At 58.4% G+C, this 23748-nt stretch overlaps 2 protein-coding genes across 2 annotated transcripts; both read left to right on the top strand.

The window, feature by feature from the left end:
• The first annotated feature begins 1427 nt into the window (after window positions 1–1427).
• LOC148050184 (uncharacterized) lies at window positions 1428–10356 on the top strand. The gene is made up of 11 exons (XM_087744284.1): window positions 1428–1523; window positions 5467–5633; window positions 5937–6091; window positions 6174–6246; window positions 6703–6773; window positions 6937–7014; window positions 7106–7204; window positions 8043–8150; window positions 9056–9230; window positions 9753–9841; window positions 10022–10356. The coding sequence occupies exons 1-11, from the start codon at window positions 1428–1430 to the stop codon at window positions 10354–10356; spliced, it is 1446 nt and encodes a 481-aa protein (XP_087600410.1).
• Window positions 10357–15209: 4853 nt separating this feature from the next.
• LOC148050183 (uncharacterized) lies at window positions 15210–23439 on the top strand. The gene is made up of 7 exons (XM_087744283.1): window positions 15210–15920; window positions 16084–16161; window positions 16253–16351; window positions 17190–17297; window positions 18203–18377; window positions 18900–19183; window positions 23336–23439. The coding sequence occupies exons 1-7, from the start codon at window positions 15917–15919 to the stop codon at window positions 23437–23439; spliced, it is 852 nt and encodes a 283-aa protein (XP_087600409.1). The 5' UTR covers window positions 15210–15916.
• The last annotated feature ends 309 nt before the right edge of the window (window positions 23440–23748 follow it).

Below are 23748 nucleotides of genomic sequence, written 5' to 3'. Positions count from 1 at the left end.
TAGGCACAGGAGCAGCCGTGGTTTCCGTGCCACTTGCGATAGCGTTGTGCTGTGTTTGGATCCATCGGCGGAGGAAGAGAAAACAGTGAGTCGTTGCTTTCCCCCTTCAATGGCTGCTTGTAGCCACAAAGCATTTCTAGTCAGGCTGCTGTCGAGCGGCGAGTTAGTGGTTGGCCAAAAAACTCTGCCAAGGCTTCTGCTGCTGGCAGAGGCTTTAAGTGGTGTCTTAACTCCCGGGTGTTCTTCTCGGGAGCCCGCTCTGGCTGGAGCCAGTGTTAGCTCAAGCTGACCCTGCCTGGACAAGAGCAGCCCCCAGGAGCAACAGGCATAGGCAAAGCAAGGTCAGGAAGAGAAAGAGAGGGGCATGAGATTACCGTAGAAAGCGAGACGTGCGCTAGCTCCCGCTCCTGACCAGTGAACCTGCCGGGAGGAATGCCCCTGCTGGGGCTCGGTGGTGCCACGAGGTGCAGGTGTCCACCTCGGCCAAGCTGTGCCAGCAGCTCAGCCCCCGGTGGTGAACCTTGCCAGCTCTGCGCCGTGCTGTGGAGGAGAGTCCCTGTGGCCCATCTGCAGCTGAGGGCCTCAGCAGCCTCCTCCCTCCACAGGCAGCTCTCTGCAGCTTCAGGAGCCCAGCGGGAAACTGGCAGCCGCCCCTCGCGCCCGGACAGCCGGACCGGCCGCCCTGGCATCCCTGAGAGCCGGACCAGCTGCCCCAGCATCCCAGAGAGCTGGACCAGCCGCCCCAGCATCCCAGAGAGCTGGACGAACCGCCCCAGCGTCCCTGAGAGCCAGACCAGCCGCCCCAGCATCCCTGAGAGCCGGACCAACCGCCCCAGCGTCCCTGAGAGCCGAACCAGCCGCCCCAGCGTCCCTCAGAGCCAGACCCAACGCCAGCAGCCGCCACACCGGCCTCAAACACCGGCGCGCCCGTCCTCCCCACGGCCCCCGCGCCCCCCCAGCCCGTCCTCCCCATGGTCCCCGCGCCCCCCAGCCCGTCCTCCCCACGGCCCCCCCACACCCCCAGCCCGTCCTCCCCACGGCCCCCGCGCCCCCCCAGCCCGTCCTCCCCAAGGCCCCTGCGCCCCGCCAGCCCGTCCCCAGAAGCCCTGCTGTGGCGGAACCAGCCCAGCGCCCTCCAGCCCCAGCCCCAGCAGAAACAGGCCCCCCGCCCCCCGAGCCCGCTGCTCCGGCCCTCCGGCAAGCGCTGAAGGCAGCCCCGCCAGGGCAAGGGTTGGGGGTGCGCTGACAGAAACCCCCCCCAACAGCTTTGGGATCAGCCATTTCCCTCCAAATAAAGAGGGACAGAGCTGTCGCACAAGTGTCCGGGTGGTACCAACAGCAAACACCGCGAGGCACCAGCGCTAGCTGAGCTCCGCGCCCGCGCGCAGCTGTGGATGCCCACGCTCGGTGGATTCGGAATTGGCGGGATGGTCGCGCTCAAAGAGTTGCGGTCAACGGCTCGATGTCCAAGTGGAGATCGGCCAACGGCAAGATGTCCAAGTGACGAGTGGCGTTCCTCAGGGGTCGGTCTTGGGACCGGCACTGTTTAACATCTTTGTCGGCGACGTGGCCAGTGGGACTGTGCGCGCCCTCAGCAAGTTTCCCGATGACACCAAGCTGTGTGGTGCGGTCGACACGCTGGAGGGTAGGGATGCCATCCAGAGGGACCTTGACAGGCCGGAGAGGTGGGCCCGTGCGAACCTCATGAGGTTCAACAAGGCCAAGTGCAAGGTCCCGCACATGGGTTGGGGCAATCCCAAGCACAAATACAGGCTGGGCAGAGAATGGGTAGAGAGCAGCTCTGAGGAGAAGGCCTTGGGCGTGTTGGTTGATGAGAAACTCAACAGGACCTGGCCATGTGCGCTTGCAGCCCAGAAAGCCAACTGGATCCTGGGCGGCATCAAAAGAAGCGTGACCAGCAGGTCGAGGGAGGCGATTCTCCCCCTCTGCTCCGCTCTCGTGAGACACCACCTGGAATGCTGCGTTCAGCTCTGGGGCCGCCAGCCTCAGAAGGACGTGGACCTGCTGGAGCGAGTCCAGAGGAGGGCCACGGAGACAACCAGTGGGCCGGAGCACCTCTCCTATGAGGACAGGCTGAGCGAGTTGGGGTTGTTCAGCCTGGAGAAGAGAAGGCTCCGGCGAGACCTTATAGGAGCCTTCCAGTACCTGAAGGGGGCCTGCAAGAAAGCTGGAGAGGGACTTTTTACAAGGGCATATCGTGATAGGCCAAGGGGTAATGGCTTTAAACTGAAAGAGGATAGATTTAGATTAGATATAAGGAAGAACTTCTTTACTCAGAGGGTGGTGAGGCACTGGAACAGGTTGCCCAGAGAAGTTGTGGATGCCCCATCCCTGGAAGTGTTCAAGGCCAGGTTGGACGGGGCCTTTGAGCAACCTGCTCTAGTGGAAGGTGTTTCTGCCCATGGCAGAGGGGTTGGAACTAGATGATCTTTAAGGTTCCTTCCAACCCAAACCATTCTATGACTTTATGAGTCTATGAGTCTACATAACAGGAAAGACCCAGCCTGTCTCTGTGCAAAAGATGAAAGCAGAAAGGGGAAACTGGGGAGCACCCTCAGTCACCACTGAGCATGACCCGTGATGGAAGATGTGGTTCGACAAAGGGCTCTCCACGAGACCGTTAAATGGGCTGCCAACTCCCGTTGTATGGCAATTGGTCCCGGTTTCCCTCATGAATTCCTCACGATTGTCCTCCGGGGTCTGTGTCAGGCGATGGAGTGACACCGTACGACACGGGAGCCAGCGGATGTGAGGGGTGTGAGCCCGGGGAGGTGCCCGAACCCATCAGCGCTGAACCTCCTCCACTGCCAATATGTAGGAAACTGGGGTCAGAGCTTGATCCCTGGGGCCGCTGCCCCCACTGCTCAGGCTCCCAGTCCTGAGCTGATGGCGGCCATTAGTGACTGCTACTTTACAACATTCCTCATTGACACAGGAGCCCAAATATGGATGGTAGGTAAGGACACTTAACAAAGGACAGCCTCCACTTAGCAAGCCAAGAGTTTCTCTTGTAGGTGGTAATGGCAAATCACCACCCACCCACTGGTCAAGGCTAAATTAATTCTATCTAATGGACGGACAGTCCGGCCCTACTTCTAGGTCCCCGTAACAGGTTAGGTGTGGATGCCTTGAAGGGTCAGTCGTGGGTGGACTCGTGGGAGATAGGGGCACCACGCGCTCTGCCCCACAGTTTACCTCGCATCAGCACATCCCTGACTGTGAACCTGTTGCAAACAGGTCAGTAGCATGAGGTCCAGCTCCTGCCCCTTTTTCTCACAATACAAGTCACCTTCTGATGCCATCCGGGCTGCTCCTGAAAAGAGCTGGAAGGACGGGGAAGCGTGGTCAAGTCTCCTTCCCGCTACAATTCTCCTGCATGGCCGGTAGAGAGACCTCATGGCAAGTGGTGACTAGCGCTAGATGACAGAGCCCTGAACACCGCCGCTGAACTGCTCGCTGCGGCTGCTCTTGGTCTGATTGCGACAGCCCGTTGTGTCAACGAACAAGCCTTGCCGTGAATGGCAATAGTAGGTGGGAAGGATATGTTCTTTTTAGGCTCCCCATATCGGGGACAGATAGGGAGAGATTTGCTTTCACCTGGCAGGGACTGCCATTAACATTGACTGGACCATCCAACCAATTCCTTACCCACAAACAGTCCATCCAACAGATCCGTATCTCTCCAATTTAGAGAGAAGGATGCTGTGGAGGACCATGTCAAAGGCCTTACACAAGTGCAGAGAGATGACGTCCGTAGCGCTTCCTTTCTCCACTGATGTAGTCACATCATGATGTAGCAGAAGGCCGCTAGGACGGTCAGGCAGCATATACCCGCCGTGTGCTCTCTCGAGGTTTCCTTTTGCATGTCAAATAATTTAAGAGAATATTTGTTCTGTTTGAGTGATTGACCAGTTGTTTTATTGATTGACCAGTTGTTCCTGGGGTACCCAGCCCTCTGAGCTGGAAGACAGGGACAGGGAGCAGAACGAAGCCCCCATAATCCAAGGGGAAATGGTTAGTGACCTGCTACACCACTTTGACACACACAAGTCTATGGGGCCGGACGGGATCCACGCAAGGGTACTGAGGGAGCTGGCAGAAGAGCTCGCCAAGCCACTTTCCATCATCTCTCAGCAGTCCTGGCTAACCGGGGAGGTCCCAGTTGACTGGAAGTTAGCCAACGTCATGCCCATCTACAAGAAGGGCCGGGAGGAGGATCCGGGGAACTACAGGGCTGTCAGCCTGACCTCGGTGCCGCACAAGGTTATGGAGCAGATCATCCTGAGTGCCATCACGCGGCACATACAAGACAAGCAGGTGATCGGGCGCACTCAGCATGGGTTTATGAAAGGCAGGTCCTGCCTGACTAACCTGACCTCTTTCTGTGACAAGGTGACCTGCTTAATGGACGACGGAGAGGCTGTGGATGTTGTCTACGTGGCCTTTAGTAAAGCCTTTGGCACCGTTGCCCACAGCATTCTCCTGGAGAAACTGGCTGCTCATGGCTTGGACAGGTGTACTCTTCGCTGGGTAAAAAACTGGCTGAATGGCCGGGCCCAAAGAGTGGTGGTGAACGGAGTTAAATCCAGTTGGCGGCCGGTCACAAGTGGTGTTGCCCAGGGCTCAGTATTGGAGCCGGTTCTGTTTTATATCTCTGTCAATGATCTGGACGAGGGGATCGAGTGAAATAGCAGACGACACCAAGCTGGGCGAAAGTGTTGATCTGCTGGAGGGTGGGAGGGCTCTACAGAGGGATGTGGAGAGGCCAGCACCTTGTGCTTGAGTCCCCATTCCTGGAGGTATTTCAAAGACGGGTAGATGTGGTGCTTAGGGACATGGTTTAGTGGTGGACTTGGCAGTGCTAGGCCAACAGTTGGTCTCGATGATCTTAAAGGTCTTTTCCCACCTAAACGATTCTATGATTCTATGACTTAGCTCTTTGAGGACCTGACAGAAAGTATTCCCTTAGATTTCGCATGAAGAAGAAATGGAGAAGTAACGGCTTCCTCTTTCCCGTAAGGTGAAAGTGACTCGTTAGCCCTGGGGTCCCCCAAGGCACCAAACGGGGCTCCAGCCTGGAAGCTGCCTACAGGAGGGGATCTTGCACTTGAGTCTCGAGACTGAAACCACTCACTCTTCAGCCTCATGAGCTGTTGCTAACAGCACCCGAGGAGGTCCGAAATCCCTTGGCTCTGGTTTCCTGTTGTTTTGGGGGACTGTGAGCTCCTCGCTGCCCCTGTGACAGCGCCCGGAAAACAGGGCAGAGCTGTGGGCTCAGCCCCGGCTGGGACTGCGCTCCAGCGGCTCTCCACAAGCGCCCTGAGAGCCCTCTCCACGCTGCCTCAGCACAGCCGTGAGGTCACAGCAGGGCTGTGAGGTCACAGAGCCCCACGGTGCCGCGCTGGCCATAAGCACCAACCGCTCAGCACCCGGTCCCAACTGCAGCAGCAGCGGCAGCAGCGGCAACAGCGGCAGCCGCAGCAGCAGCAGCAACATGGTGCGAGCGCAGGGGGCCATGGCCCCCGCCCGCCGCCTCCTCCTCATCCTCCTCCTCCTGGTGGCCCTACATGTCAGGGCTGCCTGGGCTGCTCCGTGGCGAGCGCAGGGAGCAGGTAAGCGGGGGACACTGGTGCAGCCTTTCACGGGCCAGTGGGCTCTTCTCCCCGGGAAGTGTGGATGATGGTTTTTTCCCTCCAGTGCTTTAGCGAGGGTTTCCTCCGCGTGCGTGAGAACTCTCCCAGTAAGAAAGCCCCGAGGGGCCGTACGTTGGTCCATCCGCTCCTCGAGGGGTGTTGCACGTGGCCTGGAAAGAGTGTTTGGAGAGCTGCCAGGAGACAGACAGGAGGTCACTGGGCCCCTCTGCAGCTTTGGCAAACTCCACCTACGTCTGGCTCCCCCGCTGTCACCTGACCCCCCCCTTCCAGTGCCTGCAGTTCACTAAGGCAGCAGTGGATCCCAGCATGCAATGGAAACATTTCTCATTTGTGCTTGCGTCTAGGTGAGGGTGGCGGCAATGGTTATCCAGCTTCTCGGCTGGATGTTGGTTTGGAGCCCTTGGGGCATCCCGGAGGTAAGTTCTCAGTGTTCCTTCCCTTGAAAGAATAAACACTGACAGCGTGGCAAGAGCTTGTTCACGTGCAATTTTCCTTAAGTTCCTCTCAAGGTCGACGGCTTCCCGACTTCTTGGCCTATGCCTGTCCTCGAGCCTGAGAGCAATCCCACAGGGAAGTCAGTGGGAGGAAGGAGCATTTACCTTTTAATCTTCTTTCCCCGTGAAATGCCCGTTGCTCCTTCCGTGGCCGATGCACAGACGTGGAGAAGAGCGGGGGGGGACGCGTTGGGCTGAGTGGTTTTGCCTTGCAAAGCTGTCTTTGCCAGCCCCGCGGAGCCTGAGCTGCTCCCGGTGCCAGCCAAGCCAGCGGGCTTGTTGGGGTTGAGTTTAGAGCTGGCGTGAGCTCCAGGGAGTCCTTCCTCCCGGCAGCTCCGCACGCGGTTCGTTTCGTCCCAGCGCGGTGCCACTGCAGGCACGCGGTAACTCTTTGCACCGTGCTCCTGAGTGGAAGGGAGAGATGAGTGCCATGGAGTAATCCCGTCTTTGAATTGCACTCACTGCCGCTCCCGTCTGAAGAAGTATCTTGAACTGTGTCACGGGAGCTGTTCTGTCCTGCGCTTCTTTGCAGCCGTGCCTGTAGGCGAAGGTGATCCAGCTTCCCGCTTGGGTTCCAGGACGGAGCCTCTGGCAGATGGCATGGGTACGTCACGGCTTTTTCCCCCCTTTGAGAGCTGCCAGCTGAAAGCCCAAGGGTCAGCCAGCCAGGCGCCTCTACGCGTGCGCCCTCTCCTCGCGTGATTCCCTTACGGCTTCTGCGACTCAGTAGATCACAATAGATGGCGGAAGCTTCTCTGGGTGTTTAGTTACAGATGAGCCCGCAGGGAGGACTTTTCCAGCTCCTCAGCTGGATGCTGCGCTAGAGCCAGGCTGGCATCGCAGGGGTGAGTAGTCGGTCTCTGCTGACCTTGCAGGCTGTGCACTGCTTTTCTGTAATTTAATCGTGTGAAGTTGAACCAAATGCTTTCTGTTAAGGTCCTCCAAGAGCAAAGTACCAAGCTGAAGGAGGAAGAAAGTCCCCGGAGCCATCTGAGGTCCTAAGGCAAATCCTGGAGGAACTGAAGAGAGGACACGGTGGGTATATTTCACTCTGCCTTAGCCGTGAGGCTCAGCAACCGGAGGATTTAGATACACGTCTGCACACGTTGTAGCCGGCACAGCAGGAAGGGCTCGATCGGAGCCTCGCAGCAGCAATGCTGGCTTTCACGCCTTGCAGGTGCTGGCGAGCCACAGAGATGGTGCAGAGCCTCTGCTGCCAGTCGTGGTTCAGGCCGAGTGCCAGGGGCTGCTGCTGCCCCAGTTTGACCAGTAGGGCTCGGAGGTGGCTTGTGCACATGTCGGTAGGCAGATTTGAGGGCCTGGCATGGGCTGAACTTGTGTTGGGCTCACGCGCAGCACTGCTTGACACTGGGCCAGTTCCAGGCGGGAGCGAGGTCCCAGGCAATGCTGCTTGCCCTTTCCTAGTGCTGGAAGTCAGGTGGAGATGCTGACTGGGCAGGCTTTTTGGGTTGTGCTCCATTTCCCGTCTGCAGAGCGATAGCTGGGATGGGACCAACGTGACCGTTGCTGGTGCTTACAGGGAAGGGCATGAGGGCCTTGCGGAGGAGCCCTTCTCAGAAGGGCTGTTTCCCCGCCTGGCCTGGCTGCAGCTTCTTCCCGTCCTCTTTGAAGGAAGGCCTTTAGCATCGCCTTACACTTTGCGGAGAATGCACTACGTGCAATTGCCTGGTCTCCCAGCAGGTCAGGCGTGGCTGGTGTTTGGAGCAGTGACTAGGCGCAGCCCCAAAAGCCCAGGCGTTTTTTCAAAACCTTATCAATGTCTTTCTCAAAGAAAGTCTTGCCTCCTGAAGATGCCATCTCCCTGATGGGGAACAGTTCCATCTGATCCAACTGTCCCGCTTGCTTTTTCAAGAGATGGACCGAGAGGCTGTGCAGAAGGAGGCGCTGCCGGAAGGAAGCGGTGGCTCACTGCCAGTCTCTGCTGAAGAAAGAGAGGCGATGCAAGCCGCCGGCACGCCAGGTAATTGCTGTCCCGTGGTCAGCCAGTGTCACCCATCAGGATGGCTGTGTGTCAGCAGGCTCTTCCCCCAGTGCCCGCTCTTGCACGTCACGTCAGCAGCCAAAGCTGGGAGTGTTTTGGGTTCGAGGCATCTGGACCATGTTCCGCGGATGATGGGAAACGTGACTCTTGCACGAACGTACCTCCCGCTCTAGCTGCATCCCAGAGCTTGCCCTGAGTCCCTAGAGGCCCAGGGCACAAGAGCAGCACAGAGCGGGATCCCTCCCGTCAGCTGAGGTCCAGAGCGATGCCCTGACTCCCAGACTGGGCTTGGTCTTAGAGGGAACCTCCCCATCCTCCTGCATCCTCTGTGCCTGAGCCATGCTGAGGCTTTCCCTGTCGTCTCTGCTTTTTGGCAGTGCTGCCAAGGCCCAGAGAAGACCAGCGCAGCAGGGTATATGGATTTCCTCAAACGGACTCAGGTACTGAGCAGTCTTGCTGAGCTCCCTAAGTGGGAGACAAGTCCCGAAACCTGGGAGCGGCTGCAAGCGGTGCCGTGCTGGGGAAAAGGCAGAAGGGGGAGAGCAAGGCTCAAGCATCTCTTGGGAAGGCCTGACTCTGTCCCCTCGGGCTGTGGGAGCTGGCCTGGGGCGAGGGAGAGTTGGGGGTGGCACTGCCTGCTGCAGGAATGGTTTTTGCCCGTGTCCCTCGAAGGAGCGACTGGGCAAGCAGCTGTGCTCCCCTCCCCCTGCTCTCCTTCTGGCCTTCCGAGTTTTGGTCGGTGGGACAACCTGTGCCAAAGGGTGGGAGCGTGCCTCCAGGCACCAGCACTGGGGGGAAACAGAGAACTTCACGGCCATATCAAACGTGCTGCAAGCTTACCAGTGGTGCACAGGATGGCCTAACGTCGCAAATTGCTCCTCCAGATGTGCTCGGCAAGACAACCGCAAGGGTTTACGATCCCCAGAACATCACAAGTGGTTTGTGTCCCCAAGACATACGAAGGCGCTGTATGATAGGCACAGGAGCAGCCGTGGTTTCCGTGCCACTTGCGATAGCGTTGTGCTGTGTTTGGATCCATCGGCGGAGGAAGAGAAAACAGTGAGTCGTTGCTTTCCCCCCCTTCAATGGCTGCTTGTAGCCACAAAGCATTTCTAGTCAGGCTGCTGTCGAGCGGCGAGTTAGTGGTTGGCCAAAAAACTCTGCCAAGGCTTCTGCTGCTGGCAGAGGCTTTAAGTGGTGTCTTAACTCCCGGGTGTTCTTCTCGGGAGCCCGCTCTGGCTGGAGCCAGTGTTAGCTCAAGCTGACCCTGCCTGGACAAGAGCAGCCCCCAGGAGCAACAGGCATAGGCAAAGCAAGGTCAGGAAGAGAAAGAGAGGGGCATGAGATTACCGTAGAAAGCGAGACGTGCGCTAGCTCCCGCTCCTGACCAGTGAACCTGCCGGGAGGAATGCCCCTGCTGGGGCTCGGTGGTGCCACGAGGTGCAGGTGTCCACCTCGGCCAAGCTGTGCCAGCAGCTCAGCCCCCGGTGGTGAACCTTGCCAGCTCTGCGCCGTGCTGTGGAGGAGAGTCCCTGTGGCCCATCTGCAGCTGAGGGCCTCAGCAGCCTCCTCCCTCCACAGGCAGCTCTCTGCAGCTTCAGGAGCCCAGCGGGAAACTGGCAGCCGCCCCTCGCGCCCGGACAGCCGGACCGGCCGCCCTGGCATCCCTGAGAGCCGGACCAGCTGCCCCAGCATCCCAGAGAGCTGGACCAGCCGCCCCAGCATCCCAGAGAGCTGGACGAACCGCCCCAGCGTCCCTGAGAGCCAGACCAGCCGCCCCAGCATCCCTGAGAGCCGGACCAACCGCCCCAGCGTCCCTGAGAGCCGAACCAGCCGCCCCAGCGTCCCTCAGAGCCAGACCCAACGCCAGCAGCCGCCACACCGGCCTCAAACACCGGCGCGCCCGTCCTCCCCACGGCCCCCGCGCCCCCCCAGCCCGTCCTCCCCATGGTCCCCGCGCCCCCCCAGCCCGTCCTCCCCACGGCCCCCGCACACCCCCAGCCCGTCCTCCCCACGGCCCCCGCGCCCCCCCAGCCCGTCCTCCCCAAGGCCCCTGCGCCCCGCCAGCCCGTCCCCAGAAGCCCTGCTGTGGCGGAACCAGCCCAGCGCCCTCCAGCCCCAGCCCCAGCAGAAACAGGCCCCCCGCCCCCCGAGCCCGCTGCTCCGGCCCTCCGGCAAGCGCTGAAGGCAGCCCCGCCAGGGCAAGGGTTGGGGGTGCGCTGACAGAAACCCCCCCAACAGCTTTGGGATCAGCCATTTCCCTCCAAATAAAGAGGGACAGAGCTGTCGCACAAGTGTCCGGGTGGTACCAACAGCAAACACCGCGAGGCACCAGCGCTAGCTGAGCTCCGCGCCCGCGCGCAGCTGTGGATGCCCACGCTCGGTGGATTCGGAATTGGCGGGATGGTCGCGCTCAAAGAGTTGCGGTCAACGGCTCGATGTCCAAGTGGAGATCGGCCAACGGCAAGATGTCCAAGTGACGAGTGGCGTTCCTCAGGGGTCGGTCTTGGGACCGGCACTGTTTAACATCTTTGTCGGCGACGTGGCCAGTGGGACTGTGCGCGCCCTCAGCAAGTTTCCCGATGACACCAAGCTGTGTGGTGCGGTCGACACGCTGGAGGGTAGGGATGCCATCCAGAGGGACCTTGACAGGCCGGAGAGGTGGGCCCGTGCGAACCTCATGAGGTTCAACAAGGCCAAGTGCAAGGTCCCGCACATGGGTTGGGGCAATCCCAAGCACAAATACAGGCTGGGCAGAGAATGGGTAGAGAGCAGCTCTGAGGAGAAGGCCTTGGGCGTGTTGGTTGATGAGAAACTCAACAGGACCTGGCCATGTGCGCTTGCAGCCCAGAAAGCCAACTGGATCCTGGGCGGCATCAAAAGAAGCGTGACCAGCAGGTCGAGGGAGGCGATTCTCCCCCTCTGCTCCGCTCTCGTGAGACACCACCTGGAATGCTGCGTTCAGCTCTGGGGCTGCCAGCCTCAGAAGGACGTGGACCTGCTGGAGCGAGTCCAGAGGAGGGCCACGGAGACAACCAGTGGGCCGGAGCACCTCTCCTATGAGGACAGGCTGAGCGAGTTGGGGTTGTTCAGCCTGGAGAAGAGAAGGCTCCGGCGAGACCTTATAGGAGCCTTCCAGTACCTGAAGGGGGCCTGCAAGAAAGCTGGAGAGGGACTTTTTACAAGGGCATATCGTGATAGGCCAAGGGGTAATGGCTTTAAACTGAAAGAGGATAGATTTAGATTAGATATAAGGAAGAACTTCTTTACTCAGAGGGTGGTGAGGCACTGGAACAGGTTGCCCAGAGAAGTTGTGGATGCCCCATCCCTGGAAGTGTTCAAGGCCAGGTTGGACGGGGCCTTTGAGCAACCTGCTCTAGTGGAAGGTGTTTCTGCCCATGGCAGAGGGGTTGGAACTAGATGATCTTTAAGGTTCCTTCCAACCCAAACCATTCTATGACTTTATGAGTCTATGAGTCTACATAACAGGAAAGACCCAGCCTGTCTCTGTGCAAAAGATGAAAGCAGAAAGGGGAAACTGGGGAGCACCCTCAGTCACCACTGAGCATGACCCGTGATGGAAGATGTGGTTCGACAAAGGGCTCTCCACGAGACCGTTAAATGGGCTGCCAACTCCCGTTGTATGGCAATTGGTCCCGGTTTCCCTCATGAATTCCTCACGATTGTCCTCCGGGGTCTGTGTCAGGCGATGGAGTGACACCGTACGACACGGGAGCCAGCGGATGTGAGGGGTGTGAGCCCGGGGAGGTGCCCGAACCCATCAGCGCTGAACCTCCTCCACTGCCAATATGTAGGAAACTGGGGTCAGAGCTTGATCCCTGGGGCCGCTGCCCCCACTGCTCAGGCTCCCAGTCCTGAGCTGATGGCGGCCATTAGTGACTGCTACTTTACAACATTCCTCATTGACACAGGAGCCCAAATATGGATGGTAGGTAAGGACACTTAACAAAGGACAGCCTCCACTTAGCAAGCCAAGAGTTTCTCTTGTAGGTGGTAATGGCAAATCACCACCCACCCACTGGTCAAGGCTAAATTAATTCTATCTAATGGACGGACAGTCCGGCCCTACTTCTAGGTCCCCGTAACAGGTTAGGTGTGGATGCCTTGAAGGGTCAGTCGTGGGTGGACTCGTGGGAGATAGGGGCACCACGCGCTCTGCCCCACAGTTTACCTCGCATCAGCACATCCCTGACTGTGAACCTGTTGCAAACAGGTCAGTAGCATGAGGTCCAGCTCCTGCCCCTTTTTCTCACAATACAAGTCACCTTCTGATGCCATCCGGGCTGCTCCTGAAAAGAGCTGGAAGGACGGGGAAGCGTGGTCAAGTCTCCTTCCCGCTACAATTCTCCTGCATGGCCGGTAGAGAGACCTCATGGCAAGTGGTGACTAGCGCTAGATGACAGAGCCCTGAACACCGCCGCTGAACTGCTCGCTGCGGCTGCTCTTGGTCTGATTGCGACAGCCCGTTGTGTCAACGAACAAGCCTTGCCGTGAATGGCAATAGTAGGTGGGAAGGATATGTTCTTTTTAGGCTCCCCATATCGGGGACAGATAGGGAGAGATTTGCTTTCACCTGGCAGGGACTGCCATTAACATTGACTGGACCATCCAACCAATTCCTTACCCACAAACAGTCCATCCAACAGATCCGTATCTCTCCAATTTAGAGAGAAGGATGCTGTGGAGGACCATGTCAAAGGCCTTACACAAGTGCAGAGAGATGACGTCCGTAGCGCTTCCTTTCTCCACTGATGTAGTCACATCATGATGTAGCAGAAGGCCGCTAGGACGGTCAGGCAGCATATACCCGCCGTGTGCTCTCTCGAGGTTTCCTTTTGCATGTCAAATAATTTAAGAGAATATTTGTTCTGTTTGAGTGATTGACCAGTTGTTTTATTGATTGACCAGTTGTTCCTGGGGTACCCAGCCCTCTGAGCTGGAAGACAGGGACAGGGAGCAGAACGAAGCCCCCATAATCCAAGGGGAAATGGTTAGTGACCTGCTACACCACTTTGACACACACAAGTCTATGGGGCCGGACGGGATCCACGCAAGGGTACTGAGGGAGCTGGCAGAAGAGCTCGCCAAGCCACTTTCCATCATCTCTCAGCAGTCCTGGCTAACCGGGGAGGTCCCAGTTGACTGGAAGTTAGCCAACGTCATGCCCATCTACAAGAAGGGCCGGGAGGAGGATCCGGGGAACTACAGGGCTGTCAGCCTGACCTCGGTGCCGCACAAGGTTATGGAGCAGATCATCCTGAGTGCCATCACGCGGCACATACAAGACAAGCAGGTGATCGGGCGCACTCAGCATGGGTTTATGAAAGGCAGGTCCTGCCTGACTAACCTGACCTCTTTCTGTGACAAGGTGACCTGCTTAATGGACGACGGAGAGGCTGTGGATGTTGTCTACGTGGCCTTTAGTAAAGCCTTTGGCACCGTTGCCCACAGCATTCTCCTGGAGAAACTGGCTGCTCATGGCTTGGACAGGTGTACTCTTCGCTGGGTAAAAAACTGGCTGAATGGCCGGGCCCAAAGAGTGGTGGTGAACGGAGTTAAATCCAGTTGGCGGCCGGTCACAAGTGGTGTTGCCCAGGGCTCAGTATTGGAGCCGGTTCTGTTTTATATCTCTGTCAATGATCTGGACGAGGGGATCGAGTGAAATAGCAGACGACACCAAGCTGGGCGAAAGTGTTGATCTGCTGGAGGGTGGGAGGGCTCTACAGAGGGATGTGGAGAGGCCAGCACCTTGTGCTTGAGTCCCCATTCCTGGAGGTATTTCAAAGACGGGTAGATGTGGTGCTTAGGGACATGGTTTAGTGGTGGACTTGGCAGTGCTAGGCCAACAGTTGGTCTCGATGATCTTAAAGGTCTTTTCCCACCTAAACGATTCTATGATTCTATGACTTAGCTCTTTGAGGACCTGACAGAAAGTATTCCCTTAGATTTCGCATGAAGAAGAAATGGAGAAGTAACGGCTTCCTCTTTCCCGTAAGGTGAAAGTGACTCGTTAGCCCTGGGGTCCCCCAAGGCACCAAACGGGGCTCCAGCCTGGAAGCTGCCTACAGGAGGGGATCTTGCACTTGAGTCTCGAGACTGAAACCACTCACTCTTCAGCCTCATGAGCTGTTGCTAACAGCACCCGAGGAGGTCCGAAATCCCTTGGCTCTGGTTTCCTGTTGTTTTGGGGGACTGTGAGCTCCTCGCTGCCCCTGTGACAGCGCCCGGAAAACAGGGCAGAGCTGTGGGCTCAGCCCCGGCTGGGACTGCGCTCCAGCGGCTCTCCACAAGCGCCCTGAGAGCCCTCTCCACGCTGCCTCAGCACAGCCGTGAGGTCACAGCAGGGCTGTGAGGTCACAGAGCCCCACGGTGCCGCGCTGGCCATAAGCACCAACCGCTCAGCCCCCGGCCCCAACTGCAGCAGCAGCGGCAGCAGCGGCAACAGCGGCAGCCGCAGCAGCAGCAGCAACATGGTGCGAGCGCAGGGGGCCATGGCCCCCGCCCGCCGCCTCCTCCTCATCCTCCTCCTCCTGGTGGCCCTACATGTCAGGGCTGCCTGGGCTGCTCCGTGGCGAGCGCAGGGAGCAGGTAAGCGGGGGACACTGGTGCAGCCTTTCACGGGCCAGTGGGCTCTTCTCCCCGGGAAGTGTGGATGATGGTTTTTTCCCTCCAGTGCTTTAGCGAGGGTTTCCTCCGCGTGCGTGAGAACTCTCCCAGTAAGAAAGCCCCGAGGGGCCGTACGTTGGTCCATCCGCTCCTCGAGGGGTGTTGCACGTGGCCTGGAAAGAGTGTTTGGAGAGCTGCCAGGAGACAGACAGGAGGTCACTGGGCCCCTCTGCAGCTTTGGCAAACTCCACCTACGTCTGGCTCCCCCGCTGTCACCTGAAGCCCCCCCTCCAGTGCCTGCAGTTCACTAAGGCAGCAGTGGATCCCAGCATGCAATGGAAACATTTCTCATTTGTGCTTGCGTCTAGGTGAGGGTGGCGGCAATGCTTATCCAGCTTCTCGGCTGGATGTTGGTTTGGAGCCCTTGGGGCATCCCGGAGGTAAGTTCTCAGTGTTCCTTCCCTTGAAAGAATAAACACTGACAGCGTGGCAAGAGCTTGTTCACGTGCAATTTTCCTTAAGTTCCTCTCAAGGTCGACGGCTTCCCGACTTCTTGGCCTATGCCTGTCCTCGAGCCTGAGAGCAATCCCACAGGGAAGTCAGTGGGAGGAAGGAGCATTTACCTTTTAATCTTCTTTCCCCGTGAAATGCCCGTTGCTCCTTCCGTGGCCGATGCACAGACGTGGAGAAGAGCGGGGGGGGACGCGTTGGGCTGAGTGGTTTTGCCTTGCAAAGCTGTCTTTGCCAGCCCCGCGGAGCCTGAGCTGCTCCCGGTGCCAGCCAAGCCAGCGGGCTTGTTGGGGTTGAGTTTAGAGCTGGCGTGAGCTCCAGGGAGTCCTTCCTCCCGGCAGCTCCGCACGCGGTTCGTTTCGTCCCAGCGCGGTGCCACTGCAGGCACGCGGTAACTCTTTGCACCGTGCTCCTGAGTGGAAGGGAGAGATGAGTGCCATGGAGTAATCCCGTCTTTGAATTGCACTCACTGCCGCTCCCGTCTGAAGAAGTATCTTGAACTGTGTCACGGGAGCTGTTCTGTCCTGCGCTTCTTTGCAGCCGTGCCTGTAGGCGAAGGTGATCCAGCTTCCCGCTTGGGTTCCAGGACGGAGCCGCTGGCAGATGGCATGGGTACGTCACGGCTTTTTCCCCCCTTTGAGAGCTGCCAGCTGAAAGCCCAAGGGTCAGCCAGCCAGGCGCCTCTACGCGTGCGCCCTCTCCTCGCGTGATTCCCTTACGGCTTCTGCGACTCAGTAGATCACAATAGATGGCGGAAGCTTCTCTGGGTGTTTAGTTACAGATGAGCCCGCAGGGAGGACTTTTCCAGCTCCTCAGCTGGATGCTGCGCTAGAGCCAGGCTGGCATCGCAGGGGTGAGTAGTCGGTCTCTGCTGACCTTGCAGGCTGTGCACTGCTTTTCTGTAATTTAATCGTGTGAAGTTGAACCAAATGCTTTCTGTTAAGGTCCTCCAAGAGCAAAGTACCAAGCTGAAGGAGGAAGAAAGTCCCCGGAGCCATCTGAGGTCCTAAGGCAAATCCTGGAGGAACTGAAGAGAGGACACGGTGGGTATATTTCACTCTGCCTTAGCCGTGAGGCTCGGCAACCGGAGGATTTAGATACACGTCTGCACACGTTGTAGCCGGCACAGCAGGAAGGGCTCGATCGGAGCCTCGCAGCAGCAATGCTGGCTTTCACGCCTTGCAGGTGCTGGCGAGCCACAGAGATGGTGCAGAGCCTCTGCTGCCAGTCGTGGTTCAGGCCGAGTGCCAGGGGCTGCTGCTGCCCCAGTTTGACCAGTAGGGCTCGGAGGTGGCTTGTGCACATGTCGGTAGGCAGATTTGAGGGCCTGGCATGGGCTGAACTTGTGTTGGGCTCACGCGCAGCACTGCTTGACACTGGGCCAGTTCCAGGCGGGAGCGAGGTCCCAGGCAATGCTGCTTGCCCTTTCCTAGTGCTGGAAGTCAGGTGGAGATGCTGACTGGGCAGGCTTTTTGGGTTGTGCTCCATTTCCCGTCTGCAGAGCGATAGCTGGGATGGGACCAACGTGACCGTTGCTGGTGCTTACAGGGAAGGGCATGAGGGCCTTGCGGAGGAGCCCTTCTCAGAAGGGCTGTTTCCCCGCCTGGCCTGGCTGCAGCTTCTTCCCGTCCTCTTTGAAGGAAGGCCTTTAGCATCGCCTTACACTTTGCGGAGAATGCACTACGTGCAATTGCCTGGTCTCCCAGCAGGTCAGGCGTGGCTGGTGTTTGGAGCAGTGACTAGGCGCAGCCCCAAAAGCCCAGGCGTTTTTTCAAAACCTTATCAATGTCTTTCTCAAAGAAAGTCTTGCCTCCTGAAGATGCCATCTCCCTGATGGGGAACAGTTCCATCTGATCCAACTGTCCCGCTTGCTTTTTCAAGAGATGGACCGAGAGGCTGTGCAGAAGGAGGCGCTGCCGGAAGGAAGCGGTGGCTCACTGCCAGTCTCTGCTGAAGAAAGAGAGGCGATGCAAGCCGCCGGCACGCCAGGTAATTGCTGTCCCGTGGTCAGCCAGTGTCACCCATCAGGATGGCTGTGTGTCAGCAGGCTCTTCCCCCAGTGCCCGCTCTTGCACGTCACGTCAGCAGCCAAAGCTGGGAGTGTTTTGGGTTCGAGGCATCTGGACCATGTTCCGCGGATGATGGGAAACGTGACTCTTGCACGAACGTACCTCCCGCTCTAGCTGCATCCCAGAGCTTGCCCTGAGTCCCTAGAGGCCCAGGGCACAAGAGCAGCACAGAGCGGGATCCCTCCCGTCAGCTGAGGTCCAGAGCGATGCCCTGACTCCCAGACTGGGCTTGGTCTTAGAGGGAACCTCCCCATCCTCCTGCATCCTCTGTGCCTGAGCCATGCTGAGGCTTTCCCTGTCGTCTCTGCTTTTTGGCAGTGCTGCCAAGGCCCAGAGAAGACCAGCGCAGCAGGGTATATGGATTTCCTCAAACGGACTCAGGTACTGAGCAGTCTTGCTGAGCTCCCTAAGTGGGAGACAAGTCCCGAAACCTGGGAGCGGCTGCAAGCGGTGCCGTGCTGGGGAAAAGGCAGAAGGGGGAGAGCAAGGCTCAAGCATCTCTTGGGAAGGCCTGACTCTGTCCCCTCGGGCTGTGGGAGCTGGCCTGGGGCGAGGGAGAGTTGGGGGTGGCACTGCCTGCTGCAGGAATGGTTTTTGCCCGTGTCCCTCGAAGGAGCGACTGGGCAAGCAGCTGTGCTCCCCTCCCCCTGCTCTCCTTCTGGCCTTCCGAGTTTTGGTCGGTGGGACAACCTGTGCCAAAGGGTGGGAGCGTGCCTCCAGGCACCAGCACTGGGGGGAAACAGAGAACTTCACGGCCATATCAAACGTGCTGCAAGCTTACCAGTGGTGCACAGGATGGCCTAACGTCGCAAATTGCTCCTCCAGATGTGCTCGGCAAGACAACCGCAAGGGTTTACGATCCCCAGAACATCACAAGTGGTTTGTGTCCCCAAGACATACGAAGGCGCTGTATGATAGGCACAGGAGCAGCCGTGGTTTCCGTGCCACTTGCGATAGCGTTGTGCTGTGTTTGGATCCATCGGCGGAGGAAGAGAAAACAGTGAGTCGTTGCTTTCCCCCCCTTCAATGGCTGCTTGTAGCCACAAAGCATTTCTAGTCAGGCTGCTGTCGAGCGGCGAGTTAGTGGTTGGCCAAAAAACTCTGCCAAGGCTTCTGCTGCTGGCAGAGGCTTTAAGTGGTGTCTTAACTCCCGGGTGTTCTTCTCGGGAGCCCGCTCTGGCTGGAGCCAGTGTTAGCTCAAGCTGACCCTGCCTGGACAAGAGCAGCCCCCAGGAGCAACAGGCATAGGCAAAGCAAGGTCAGGAAGAGAAAGAGAGGGGCATGAGATTACCGTAGAAAGCGAGACGTGCGCTAGCTCCCGCTCCTGACCAGTGAACCTGCCGGGAGGAATGCCCCTGCTGGGGCTCGGTGGTGCCACGAGGTGCAGGTGTCCACCTCGGCCAAGCTGTGCCAGCAGCTCAGCCCCCGGTGGTGAACCTTGCCAGCTCTGCGCCGTGCTGTGGAGGAGAGTCCCTGTGGCCCATCTGCAGCTGAGGGCCTCAGCAGCCTCCTCCCTCCACAGGCAGCTCTCTGCAGCTTCAGGAGCCCAGCGGGAAACTGGCAGCCGCCCCTCGCGCCCGGACAGCCGGACCGGCCGCCCTGGCATCCCTGAGAGCCGGACCAGCTGCCCCAGCATCCCAGAGAGCTGGACCAGCCGCCCCAGCATCCCAGAGAGCTGGACGAACCGCCCCAGCGTCCCTGAGAGCCAGACCAGCCGCCCCAGCATCCCTGAGAGCCGGACCAACCGCCCCAGCGTCCCTGAGAGCCGAACCAGCCGCCCCAGCGTCCCTCAGAGCCAGACCCAACGCCAGCAGCCGCCACACCGGCCTCAAACACCGGCGCGCCCGTCCTCCCCACGGCCCCCGCGCCCCCCCAGCCCGTCCTCCCCATGGTCCCCGCGCCCCCCAGCCCGTCCTCCCCACGGCCCCCGCACACCCCCAGCCCGTCCTCCCCACGGCCCCCGCGCCCCCCCAGCCCGTCCTCCCCAAGGCCCCTGCGCCCCGCCAGCCCGTCCCCAGAAGCCCTGCTGTGGCGGAACCAGCCCAGCGCCCTCCAGCCCCAGCCCCAGCAGAAACAGGCCCCCCGCCCCCCGAGCCCGCTGCTCCGGCCCTCCGGCAAGCGCTGAAGGCAGCCCCGCCAGGGCAAGGGTTGGGGGTGCGCTGACAGAAACCCCCCCCAACAGCTTTGGGATCAGCCATTTCCCTCCAAATAAAGAGGGACAGAGCTGTCGCACAAGTGTCCGGGTGGTACCAACAGCAAACACCGCGAGGCACCAGCGCTAGCTGAGCTCCGCGCCCGCGCGCAGCTGTGGATGCCCACGCTCGGTGGATTCGGAATTGGCGGGATGGTCGCGCTCAAAGAGTTGCGGTCAACGGCTCGATGTCCAAGTGGAGATCGGCCAACGGCAAGATGTCCAAGTGACAAGTGGCGTTCCTCAGGGGTCGGTCTTGGGACCGGCACTGTTTAACATCTTTGTCGGCGACGTGGCCAGTGGGACTGTGCGCGCCCTCAGCAAGTTTCCCGATGACACCAAGCTGTGTGGTGCGGTCGACACGCTGGAGGGTAGGGATGCCATCCAGAGGGACCTTGACAGGCCGGAGAGGTGGGCCCGTGCGAACCTCATGAGGTTCAACAAGGCCAAGTGCAAGGTCCCGCACATGGGTTGGGGCAATCCCAAGCACAAATACAGGCTGGGCAGAGAATGGGTAGAGAGCAGCTCTGAGGAGAAGGCCTTGGGCGTGTTGGTTGATGAGAAACTCAACAGGACCTGGCCATGTGCGCTTGCAGCCCAGAAAGCCAACTGGATCCTGGGCGGCATCAAAAGAAGCGTGACCAGCAGGTCGAGGGAGGCGATTCTCCCCCTCTGCTCCGCTCTCGTGAGACACCACCTGGAATGCTGCGTTCAGCTCTGGGGCTGCCAGCCTCAGAAGGACGTGGACCTGCTGGAGCGAGTCCAGAGGAGGGCCACGGAGACAACCAGTGGGCCGGAGCACCTCTCCTATGAGGACAGGCTGAGCGAGTTGGGGTTGTTCAGCCTGGAGAAGAGAAGGCTCCGGCGAGACCTTATAGGAGCCTTCCAGTACCTGAAGGGGGCCTGCAAGAAAGCTGGAGAGGGACTTTTTACAAGGGCATATCGTGATAGGCCAAGGGGTAATGGCTTTAAACTGAAAGAGGATAGATTTAGATTAGATATAAGGAAGAACTTCTTTACTCAGAGGGTGGTGAGGCACTGGAACAGGTTGCCCAGAGAAGTTGTGGATGCCCCATCCCTGGAAGTGTTCAAGGCCAGGTTGGACGGGGCCTTTGAGCAACCTGCTCTAGTGGAAGGTGTTTCTGCCCATGGCAGAGGGGTTGGAACTAGATGATCTTTAAGGTTCCTTCCAACCCAAACCATTCTATGACTTTATGAGTCTATGAGTCTACATAACAGGAAAGACCCAGCCTGTCTCTGTGCAAAAGATGAAAGCAGAAAGGGGAAACTGGGGAGCACCCTCAGTCACCACTGAGCATGACCCGTGATGGAAGATGTGGTTCGACAAAGGGCTCTCCACGAGACCGTTAAATGGGCTGCCAACTCCCGTTGTATGGCAATTGGTCCCGGTTTCCCTCATGAATTCCTCACGATTGTCCTCCGGGGTCTGTGTCAGGCGATGGAGTGACACCGTACGACACGGGAGCCAGCGGATGTGAGGGGTGTGAGCCCGGGGAGGTGCCCGAACCCATCAGCGCTGAACCTCCTCCACTGCCAATATGTAGGAAACTGGGGTCAGAGCTTGATCCCTGGGGCCGCTGCCCCCACTGCTCAGGCTCCCAGTCCTGAGCTGATGGCGGCCATTAGTGACTGCTACTTTACAACATTCCTCATTGACACAGGAGCCCAAATATGGATGGTAGGTAAGGACACTTAACAAAGGACAGCCTCCACTTAGCAAGCCAAGAGTTTCTCTTGTAGGTGGTAATGGCAAATCACCACCCACCCACTGGTCAAGGCTAAATTAATTCTATCTAATGGACGGACAGTCCGGCCCTACTTCTAGGTCCCCGTAACAGGTTAGGTGTGGATGCCTTGAAGGGTCAGTCGTGGGTGGACTCGTGGGAGATAGGGGCACCACGCGCTCTGCCCCACAGTTTACCTCGCATCAGCACATCCCTGACTGTGAACCTGTTGCAAACAGGTCAGTAGCATGAGGTCCAGCTCCTGCCCCTTTTTCTCACAATACAAGTCACCTTCTGATGCCATCCGGGCTGCTCCTGAAAAGAGCTGGAAGGACGGGGAAGCGTGGTCAAGTCTCCTTCCCGCTACAATTCTCCTGCATGGCCGGTAGAGAGACCTCATGGCAAGTGGTGACTAGCGCTAGATGACAGAGCCCTGAACACCGCCGCTGAACTGCTCGCTGCGGCTGCTCTTGGTCTGATTGCGACAGCCCGTTGTGTCAACGAACAAGCCTTGCCGTGAATGGCAATAGTAGGTGGGAAGGATATGTTCTTTTTAGGCTCCCCATATCGGGGACAGATAGGGAGAGATTTGCTTTCACCTGGCAGGGACTGCCATTAACATTGACTGGACCATCCAACCAATTCCTTACCCACAAACAGTCCATCCAACAGATCCGTATCTCTCCAATTTAGAGAGAAGGATGCTGTGGAGGACCATGTCAAAGGCCTTACACAAGTGCAGAGAGATGACGTCCGTAGCGCTTCCTTTCTCCACTGATGTAGTCACATCATGATGTAGCAGAAGGCCGCTAGGACGGTCAGGCAGCATATACCCGCCGTGTGCTCTCTCGAGGTTTCCTTTTGCATGTCAAATAATTTAAGAGAATATTTGTTCTGTTTGAGTGATTGACCAGTTGTTTTATTGATTGACCAGTTGTTCCTGGGGTACCCAGCCCTCTGAGCTGGAAGACAGGGACAGGGAGCAGAACGAAGCCCCCATAATCCAAGGGGAAATGGTTAGTGACCTGCTACACCACTTTGACACACACAAGTCTATGGGGCCGGACGGGATCCACGCAAGGGTACTGAGGGAGCTGGCAGAAGAGCTCGCCAAGCCACTTTCCATCATCTCTCAGCAGTCCTGGCTAACCGGGGAGGTCCCAGTTGACTGGAAGTTAGCCAACGTCATGCCCATCTACAAGAAGGGCCGGGAGGAGGATCCGGGGAACTACAGGGCTGTCAGCCTGACCTCGGTGCCGCACAAGGTTATGGAGCAGATCATCCTGAGTGCCATCACGCGGCACATACAAGACAAGCAGGTGATCGGGCGCACTCAGCATGGGTTTATGAAAGGCAGGTCCTGCCTGACTAACCTGACCTCTTTCTGTGACAAGGTGACCTGCTTAATGGACGACGGAGAGGCTGTGGATGTTGTCTACGTGGCCTTTAGTAAAGCCTTTGGCACCGTTGCCCACAGCATTCTCCTGGAGAAACTGGCTGCTCATGGCTTGGACAGGTGTACTCTTCGCTGGGTAAAAAACTGGCTGAATGGCCGGGCCCAAAGAGTGGTGGTGAACGGAGTTAAATCCAGTTGGCGGCCGGTCACAAGTGGTGTTGCCCAGGGCTCAGTATTGGAGCCGGTTCTGTTTTATATCTCTGTCAATGATCTGGACGAGGGGATCGAGTGAAATAGCAGACGACACCAAGCTGGGCGAAAGTGTTGATCTGCTGGAGGGTGGGAGGGCTCTACAGAGGGATGTGGAGAGGCCAGCACCTTGTGCTTGAGTCCCCATTCCTGGAGGTATTTCAAAGACGGGTAGATGTGGTGCTTAGGGACATGGTTTAGTGGTGGACTTGGCAGTGCTAGGCCAACAGTTGGTCTCGATGATCTTAAAGGTCTTTTCCCACCTAAACGATTCTATGATTCTATGACTTAGCTCTTTGAGGACCTGACAGAAAGTATTCCCTTAGATTTCGCATGAAGAAGAAATGGAGAAGTAACGGCTTCCTCTTTCCCGTAAGGTGAAAGTGACTCGTTAGCCCTGGGGTCCCCCAAGGCACCAAACGGGGCTCCAGCCTGGAAGCTGCCTACAGGAGGGGATCTTGCACTTGAGTCTCGAGACTGAAACCACTCACTCTTCAGCCTCATGAGCTGTTGCTAACAGCACCCGAGGAGGTCCGAAATCCCTTGGCTCTGGTTTCCTGTTGTTTTGGGGGACTGTGAGCTCCTCGCTGCCCCTGTGACAGCGCCCGGAAAACAGGGCAGAGCTGTGGGCTCAGCCCGGGCTGGGACTGCGCTCCAGCGGCTCTCCACAAGCGCCCTGAGAGCCCTCTCCACGCTGCCTCAGCACAGCCGTGAGGTCACAGCAGGGCTGTGAGGTCACAGAGCCCCACGGTGCCGCGCTGGCCATAAGCACCAACCGCTCAGCACCCGG

The sequence above is a fragment of the Nipponia nippon genome, unplaced genomic scaffold (assembly GCF_047370975.1).
Source record: "Nipponia nippon isolate SJK-2023a ecotype South Korea unplaced genomic scaffold, ASM4737097v1 scaffold_9, whole genome shotgun sequence".
Lineage (NCBI taxonomy): Eukaryota > Metazoa > Chordata > Aves > Pelecaniformes > Threskiornithidae > Nipponia > Nipponia nippon.
This window is presented reverse-complemented; position numbering and strand designations above follow the sequence as displayed.